This window comes from Uloborus diversus, chromosome 1 (assembly GCF_026930045.1).
Source record: "Uloborus diversus isolate 005 chromosome 1, Udiv.v.3.1, whole genome shotgun sequence".
In the NCBI taxonomy this organism is placed as follows: Eukaryota; Metazoa; Arthropoda; class Arachnida; order Araneae; family Uloboridae; genus Uloborus; species Uloborus diversus.
In genome coordinates this window covers 224,014,332-224,024,259 of record NC_072731.1, presented here as the reverse complement: position 1 = coordinate 224,024,259, position 9,928 = coordinate 224,014,332, and the positions used below count along the sequence as shown (strand labels likewise).

The following is a 9,928-nucleotide window of genomic DNA, read 5'->3' as shown; positions in this document are numbered from 1 at the left end:
GTATAAAACTACATAGTTTTTTTCTTTTAATTTCATTTTTGAAATGCAGAAAATTTGCAAGCATCCTTGTGTAAGTACAAAAAACATTTTTCCTGCAACTTCCCATGTTAAAGAACAAATAAAGGACTTAATGTTTTTTCCCTCTATTGCTATTTCTATGCAGTGCAATGAGGTGATAAAACTGTACAGAGACTATAATAGTTACATTCATGTTACATTTATAGGTTTATCAACATATGCAGCCTCCTTTACCATTGCCTAATCAAAATGGCTTCCAGTGGCAAAAAGTGTCCCCACCTCTGTAATAGATCATCAAATTAGGACGATAAAAGAAGTTCCATCTCTTTTAAGTGCCTTTTCATTAATCCTTATAACATTATAGCCTAATTTATCACATTAGTTTCTCATTTCTATGCAGGGGCAACATTGCATTGCAATTCTTGAGAACTTGAATAAGTTGAAGAGAATTAACCCAGGGTTTTAAGCCCAAAATTTGTCATTGTGAGAATACCAAAAAGAATTAAAATAATGTTGCTAGTAAAAGTGATAATATAATATTTCTTTTTCTCTCTCTCCAAAAACATAGCGCACATAAAACTTGGAAGTCTCCACTTAAAAATTAGATTTTTTGCCCATGCTTAAATAAGAGACCCTTACGTAATTTGCTGTGCAGTTTTAGCTTTGTAGTTTTCAGTTTTTGAATCCTTCTTTTTGCTCGTTTTATGTCTATGCCTACACACTACAAGGTAATAAAAGGCTTCATTTACGTTGTTAAGGTGTGGAAGTAAAAAGTATCTTATGATCTTTGAGACTGTTGATTGGCTTTGTAGACACCATAAAGAAAACAGTACTTTGTATGTAGATTTTTTATTTAAGATTGAGAAAATTTCTAAACCATTCTCATTTCCCAATTTAGTCTTTCATATGAATAGTACTTCATCAGAACTGCTCTCTAAATCTTACAGCCTCTTAAATGGTTGATGAAAATTACTTAAATTACATGATTTAAATTACTTGAATACTGGATAACCCCAAACCCAGTGGCACGGCAGCCTATAGGGGCCAAGGCCTACTGTGCCCATCTCAGTTTTCCTGACCAAGGACTCTGGTGTGCTAGGCAGATGTTCCAGTTAAGAGGTCAGCCTAATGCGAAACCTCGAGGGTTTAGTTCCCATCACGATTGGTACCCATTTTATCAACCCACTGAAGGGATGAACGACCGAGTCGACCATGCCCAACCCGGGGATAGAACCTGCAACTGTGGCGTGGAAGCGCTAAGCTCTACCACTGAACCACGTGGCTTCTAAATACTGGATAACAATGGTGGTATCTTTACTTGTATTGCAGGAATGATCAGTCATGTTTTCATCTTTGTCTGAACCTTTGCACTAGTTTAGCAAATGCCAACTTAGTTTATTTGTTATTGTGCAGTTTATTTTCGCTGCCTATAAATAAAGTATTAACTATCTCAAAACGTGATAGCCCCTTAGATTTTGCTCTTCACATCAATGTGTGTAAAAATATGTCATTCTCTAAAATTCACATTTTTTAATTTTGATGTATAAACATAATGTTTTCTTTACTTCTAATTCTAAGTATTTATGTTTTTTTTTTAAATCTTTTATTTTTACTTTTCTCTAATCTATAATCCTAAATATTTTTCAGGTCCGAGAAACCCCTTAGTCATGTTGACAGTTCTGGTCTCGAAACAGACTTAAATGGTTCTTCATCCCCTACCTCTTCATCTCAAATGCCAGCACCTACTACATTGCAGAGACCTCTAGTATTTGAGTATGTCTGGACTTTGTGTGTCCTAGAATGACTATGAAATGTTTGATATAAATAAATGAAATTTATTTTAGTTCTACCTAAGGTTTTTAGAAATCAAAAGATATTATAAATATAATGTTGTATTTTAGCATACTTTTATTTATTTCTCAGAGCTTGAGAATTTGGTTTGAAATCATAAAGATTTAAGTTTAAGTATTGGTAAATGTGATGCGCATGAAATGCTGTTCATGCTCTACATTGTAGATGCTTTCAACTGTTAGTAACATGCATAGTCACATTATTGGTTAACAGCTGTTTGGCTGTAGATTGGTAGCTGTAAAAGATTATGTACTGAGCTTTAAAGAATTTTTGCTTAATATTTTTTATGTATGCGAATTTCCCATTATTTATTATGGTAAATAATTTTAAATTTAAAGCTTTATTTAATTATATCATTTTAAGTAATTTTAAAAATTTAAGTTGTCTGCCAATATATTTAATAGTTTTTCTAGAAATTTTGTAGGCTTGTTTAGTTCTGGACAGAACTTCTTGTAAAGTCATGAAAATTGAGATATGACCATTCTTAAGAAAGTAGATGTGTATATGTAATCCCATAAAAATACAATATTTCCTGTGAGCAAAAAAGATCCCTAAAATGTCCATCATAAAGTCAGTTACTGTTTGAAACTAAAATATTCTTTGCTTTCAATTATGAACCAGTGTTTCTCAACCGATCGACTAGTAAAATTGGTTTTAAAAAAAAGTGCAGACAAGTGTGTTTCCACACAGCCCAGTGTTTGAATAAAAACTGCTACCAAACTTGCATGCAACGCCTCTTAATACAGATGGATAAACAAAATACCTACCCCCCCCCCCCAGGTAAAACTCTCCATAGACCAGTCAGATATCCCCCTGAATGAGTGCAGGTCCATCAAACCGCTGGTTGAGAATCACTGTTATGGATAATATTCTCAGAGCTATTTATTGATTTGAATGCAAATTGTTACCATATATTTTACATTTTTACAAATTTTTTCATTGGATTTATTTTGTGATTTCAGTGGCTCTGCTTCACAAACAGGAACTGTTAATACTACAAGTACTGAGGCAGGACATATTGGGGCAGACTATATACAAGAAACGTATGTATTTTCACAAAATCTTCCTCTTTTTTTTAATACAATAATTATGTACTATTTATGCATTCTTTGCTAATGTCAGTTTTATGAGGAAATATTTGTGTTGAATACATTGAAACCCGATTTTGCATTTCTCAATAAACTGGGTAAAAAAAAAAAAAAAAAAAAAAAGGAAAAATACAGAAAATATATAGAAAGAAAAAATCAAATAGAAAAAAATTGAGGTAGTAAAGATGACTCTTTCAAAAAGTATCATACAAGGGTTGCTATTTATATATCTGGCCTAATGATAAAACAAATAGCTCTGCTTAAAAGCGGTTTTATTGTTTTTCAAAATATTCTCCATGTAGATCAATGCACTTTTGCATACATATGAACCAATTTTCAAAGCATTTTTTTGCCATTCTATCTAAGGTATTTCAAAAATGTGCATATTGAAAGCATTAACCACCTCTTGGGGTGTCGAAAATAGTTGACCTCTTAATTTATTTTTGATGTTTGGAAGTTAAACAAAAACATTGGATGCCAAATCAGGGCTGCATGGCATATGACCCATCAATTCAAAGTTTTGTCAAGTCAAAAACTGCTTTTTTTGAGCCGATACATGTGAGCTTGCATTGTAGTGAGGAAGAATGATTTGCCGCATCTTCTGCTTTTTACGAATTTCTCTGATGATTTCTGGCGAAAAAATGGTTGATGATTTGGAATTGACTGTTCTGCCTTGTGTCGTGACAAATCGATAAGGCCGAAGAAACAAGCAAGCATTTGCTTTGAAATGCTTCTTACACTAACAACTTTCCTTGGATTTGGTTCATCATGGAAGACCCAAACAGTCGATTGCTGTTTTTTTCGAACTCATATGCATAGATCCGTGATTCGTCGCCTGTGTGAATGTTATACACTGCCTATGATGTACCTTGAACGAAATTTTTCAACATGTCCATGCCCTAATCAACATGAACCTTCATTTGAGCATTTGTAAGATTATGCAGGATCCAATGTGAACAAAATTTGTCATATAATGGTCTTGCTTTATCAGTTCAGGAACAGAACCGATATTTTCTTCCACAACAGATTTTGGACGACCTTCACAGAATTCATCCTGGAGTGAACACCGACCACGATTAAATTCGTTATGCTAATTTTTTACAGTGCTGTGAGATGGTGCTTTACCGCTGTATAAATAATTAAATCCATGGATGCACTTTTGACTTGTTAAATCCTTGTCGAATGTTATGAAAAATAATTGCCCGAAAATGTTCATGATTCAATTCCATTTTCTGTCTGAGATGACGTTTTCAATTAACTGTAAACAACAAATTGCAATAAAAAATGACAAACTGTTCTAAAGCATTTATTGTTAAAATCATCAAATTTTTGTTTGGAATCTTCTGTGATCGCTTAGCAACTCTTAATGTTGCAAAGGCCAGAAATATAAATAGCAACCCTCGTGTCTATATTTTATGAAAGCAACATTATTATAAGTATCATTTTAGATAATTTCAACTCATTTAGTTGCGAATCCGGGCGTTTAAATTGAAAAAAAGCCCTTAATAGCGGATCACTTATTAGTCAGTGAGTTCAAATTAGATGCAGCATCTTCCAGGATGAAAATACTATGTAAGTTTTTTTCCGTGGTTTTTATGAGAAAGAAAATAGTCTTTCACTATTTGTAAGCTATTTAATGCAATATTGAAAGAAGTGACGGGCTGTGCTTTTGGTTTTTCTTGTTAATCTTCATTTGTTAATAGTTAGTAAAGTCTGATAGCATTTCTGTTTTCATTAACTTTTAACAATGTGGATTATCTTTAAAAAAAAGTGCAAATGAAACATATTGCTTACTTTAGAACATTTCTTTTCTTTTTTACTTCCCAGAAAAAACAAAAAAGGCAGGAAATTCATAAATAACAAACTTACAATCCACATTAAATTAACATTATTAGTATGCAGAAAAAAACTGGGACCTGATAAAAAAAATGTTAAATGCAGGGAAAACGTAGATTCAGGGGACATAAAATCAGGGTTTCACTGTATTTATTTGGGTGATACATTTTGGACTTGTATTAATTTAATAATTTATTTAAATTTTTGCTTGTAATGCTTTTTAAAATAAGTAAAACTAAAAAATATTTGTTTATATTTATTGCTTCAGTGTTTTTGGATGACATTTCAAGGTAAGAACCATAAGTTATACAATTATTTAATGAAGTTCTCTTTCCCTCTAGTTTCCCCCTCTTTCTATGATCCATCCATTTGCGACAAGTCGATGAAAGAGTGTATATTCTTTAAAAACTCCCTGTTTTCCCAAAAAATCCAATTTTCCCCCAAATTTTATTTCATATTTTCCTTTTTTTTAAACTTTAAAACATTAATTTCAGTGCCCCCCCCCCCCATTTTTCCATGTTATCTTTTTAATCCATTCAATAGCTATTATGTTTCACTTTAATTGTTTTATGGGAACCCAATTTACTCATATACCCCAGACTACTTTGTGGGGTTCTGCAATATAAAGTCATATGACCAAAATTGTTCTGCAAGTACTTCAAGCTTTGTACAGACATAAAGAAGTGACTTTTCCCACAAATCGTGATCCCAAAATCAAAACTCCCGTTTCATACAAGTGTATGAAAGGAAAATTTCTTTGTTCAGTACTCAGTCTTTTTACAGAAAAGAGCATATCAAAATTTCAAGCACACATTCTTGACAGAAAATGCCAAATTATGATCTATTCCTCATTCTCGTGCCTTCTCTTTTCCTACAAACATTGAAGAGTTTTGAGTGCTTTGATACCAGTTCCAAGTATCTCATTGTTTTAGAAATGGTATTTTCCCTCAAAATAACAGCACATGGTCAATAGTAAGACCAAAAAATGACTATACAAAGATGTTGAACAGAAATATTTTGGAGCCAATGATTTATGGCCTTCCAGGCAGGAATGAGAATGGTCAGAGAGGGAATCAGGAGGGAAAAGGGAAAAACCTAAAAATAAACGGAAAAGCTTCCAGTAGGAGGATACCTTAAAAAGTGTTTAAATTTATCAATTTTAAACAAAAATACGAAGAAAAACTTCCCATGCTAATTAGCTTCAAATATTTGGGAAGAACTTAAGATTGCACACATGATTTACTCTCAACTAGTGGTACCCGCACGGCTTTGCCCGTAATAGAAAAATTAAAAGGTCTTTTGGTTCGTCTGTATATTTACAAATAATTTATGGTGAATTTTATCGCCAATTGGCTTGTACCCATGTTACGGTTCCACGTTATGATAATTTCGTAGTTTACTCGTCTATCTTATGATATTTTTGTTCTTAAAATTGGAATAGAAAAAGAACCACATTGAATTTTCGAAAAATTGCTTCGAGGTGCACACCCCCATGCTACAAACTAACTTTGTACCAAATTTCATGAAAATCGGCTGAACGGTCTAGGTGCTATGCACGTCACAGAGATCCAGACATCCTCCGGATAGAAAGACTTTTAGCTTTATTATTACTCGTAGTAAAGAAGCACAATATTCTATTATTCTTCAAATTTCAGTTATAAAAAACATCAGAGCTTAAAATCTTCCACACAACAAACAAATGGACTAATTTAACAGGTGCACTAATCAAATGATTTAGGATATGTTTAAGGAAATAGCTGACATTTAACCTGTAACAAAACTCACCACAATAAAAATGTATAAATTCTGGGATTTTGTTTCTTTTTGCAGTTTTTAAAATTGACTGTTGCTATGCATTTCTGTGGAAATTAAATACTTCTGAAAACATCACAGCTTTGAACCAAAAAAGATGAATTAAAGATTTCACTGAAGTTGCAAAATTAGTTGATCATAAAAACTATAAAATCCTAAAACATTTTGCAGGTTGTTAAACCTCAACCGATTGAGATTCTCCAAAAATATTTCGTAAAGAGCAACGATACAAAGTTTTATAAAAATCTAAACTTGGGTGTCAAACCACTTTTTTTTTTTTTTAAATTTTCATGGCATGAACAAGCAATTTAAATAATGTTAACAAAAAAATATATTTTTAAAATAATAATTAAAGTAAGTCGAGTTGTAGTAGCATATAGTAAAACATCTCAAAACTTTCTGAATAATTAAAACATATTCAGGATTATAAGAGATATAGGATGACTCTGAAACCTGAAAAAGTAAAACAAGGAGAAAGACTAAACAAAACATACATAAAAAACTGGAATTCTGGCAAAAGCTGAGAAAATCTCATGCTTGTAGGGTGCTTACAGACATAAAACAGGTAAACGCAGTCAAAGAGGATATTCCACAAAAATGGTAAAATTTCTGCAAATATCTGAATTTTGCACAAAATCTGCAGATTTCTAAAAGTTCAAAGTAAATCTAAAATTCCTGCAAATGACTCAGCAAATTCATTATTTTGCATGAGCTTTCCACCGAATAAGCGTAACTTAAGAGAATTTTACATATTCCTCTAACTTGAAGAAATCTGCAGAAATTGTGCAGAATTTCTGCAAAATTATATCTTTATTTGTGCGATATTTGCAAGGAATCTGCGAGAGTCTGAAGACAATCTGCAGAAAACCTGCAGACAATCTGCAGGTTTTCTGCAGAAATTCTACAGAAACCTGTAGAATTTCTGCAGAAAATTTGTCACAGGTTTCTCTCACATTTGAACAGAGTTGTTCTGCAGCTCAGGCATCTGTTCTGCAGTGTATGTCCCAAATTTAATAGTATTCTGCTTTGGGGCTCATATACAGTAAACTCCCGATTATCCACGGAATAGGGTGGCGTGGTAGCCGCGGATAAGCAAAAACCGCGGATAATCCGAATAATAGGCAAAAAGCCATACTAGTGTATATAATAGCTATAAAAATATGAATAACACTCACATATACATGCAAATTATAGCTAAAAACGATAACATTGAATGTAAAAAATATATGCAAAAGCTAAAAACGAACAGTAACACACATTTCTCAGTTTAAAAAACATTTAATAACTATAGGTATACATTTACCTTAAATTTTTACAAAATAGTTGGTTAGTTGTTTCTGTTTTTTCATTTTAAAACTATTCTTTTTAATTTGTGATTGAAGTTTTTTCAGTAGCATCTTATCACAAAGTGATGTGTCATCCTGCTCCTCTAAATATTTAATCAGTCCGTCAACGTGAGTGAGAGCTGCTTCGGGGCTGACTTTGTTCTGCTGCTCTGCTCCTCCGTCTTCTTCATCCTCATCGTTCACTGCACTAATTTCTCCAGACAGGATCTCGTCATCAGTGAGATGTTCGAAGCCGAGATCGCTAGAATCACAATTCATCCATTCGATAATGTTTTCTTCATCAATATCCTTTCCTCCGGGAACAGATTTCGCCAATTCTGCCAAATCAGCTGCAGTAACTTCTTTCTGTGAAATTTCTGTGGGCATTTCAACTTCTGGTAAAAGTTTTCTCCACAATTTTACTAAAGTCGTTTTTTTGACAGCTTCCCAAGCACTGTTAATGTCATAAATGCTGTCAAGAATCGTGTAATCTTTCCAGAAACTCTGAAGATCATTTCCCTCTTCAATCCTCTTTAACAAAAGGTTGGTACGATAGTTTTTTTTCATAGCAGCAATTACACATTGGTCCATGGGCTGGATAAGTGCCGTAACGTTAGGTGGCAAAAACTTTACGAAAAATTTTCCGTCTGCTGAGTTTAAAACACTTCCCCCTGGATGAGACGGGGCGTTGTCAATCAACAATACGGCTTTTTCCGGCAAGTTTTGGGACTTGAGATGCTCTCTCACTTGAGGAATAAAATGTTCTTTGAACCATTTCTGGAATATATCTTGGTTCATCCATGCTTTTTGTTGATTGAAATAGTGAACGGGCAGATTTTCAGCTCTTGTGCCTTTACATGATCTTGGTTTTTTTGCTTTCCCAACCACTAAGAGTTTCAGTTTTTGGTTTCCAGTTGCATTGCTGCAAGTCATAATTGTGTATCATTCTTTACTAGATTTATGACGTGGCGCTTGACGTTCTTTTTCAAAAGCCAAAGTTCGAGTTGGTAGGCACTTCCAATTAAGACCAGACTCGTCTGCGTTGTACACCTGTTCATAAGAAAGATTTTCTTTCATTAAAAACTGTTTAAATTCCTTCTTGAAGTTTTCTGCAGCTTCTTTGTCAGAACTTAGTTTTTCTCCGTAAACTCCGATTTCTCTAATACCGTGACGATTTTTAAATCTTGACAGCCATCCTGAAGACGCATCAAATGTCCCTTCAATTTGAAGCTTTTCAAAAAATTGCTTAGCTTTAGCAGCAATTATTGGTCCGGATATGGGAGTACCTTTGCTTCTTAATTGGTTCACCCATTTGAGTAACGCCGCATCCAATTCTTCATAAGTGCTGGTTTTCATAGTCTTTCTTTTTTTCATGAATGTTGAAATGTTCGTTACAGAGGCAAATTGTGCCAGTTTATCTTTTTGTTGCAGGATTCCTCTTACGGTCGATTCTCCAATTCCATACTGTAAACTCATTTGTTTTTGTGTGGAACCATTTGCGACGTTCTGAATTATTTCCAACTTATCTTGGATAGACAAGACAACTTTCTTTCTTTTTTTCGCTCATTTCTGCAAACCGTTTTCAACTGAAGGCAAGCAAGTCAGACTAACAGTTTAACTGACACTGATTAGGACTCCAGCAAACAGAGATAAGAGATTCGTTATGACGTCAATCCAAAACAGAATGCAACTGATTGGTTGCCTGGAATAGGGCTGGAATTCTGGGGGGAGTTTCTTGGAATGAGTGAGGTCGGAACAAAAAAAAATCGTAAAGGGGAGAGAAGGGGTTTTTATTGAACAATGAGTGTAAACTGCTTAAGGACTGCAGGTGTATAAATCAGGTTCCAACTAGTCTGGTTTCGCTAACTTTGGAATTTGGATATGATGGAAAGGAGAAAAAAGAAATAAGAATCTCGAAAAGTAAATTATGCACTTGCAAAGTAAAAATTGGTGCATTTTGCAACATTCAGTAAATCATCACCGTTAAGAAAAAAAATT

General features: G+C 33.6%; 1 protein-coding gene across 1 annotated transcript; it reads right to left on the bottom strand.

The window, feature by feature from the left end:
- Positions 1 to 8,872: 8,872 nt before the first annotated feature.
- LOC129218930 (jerky protein homolog-like) lies at positions 8,873 to 9,406 on the bottom strand. The gene has a single exon (XM_054853253.1). The coding sequence runs from the start codon at positions 9,404 to 9,406 to the stop codon at positions 8,873 to 8,875; it is 534 nt and encodes a 177-aa protein (XP_054709228.1).
- Between the last annotated feature and the right edge of the window lie 522 nt (positions 9,407 to 9,928).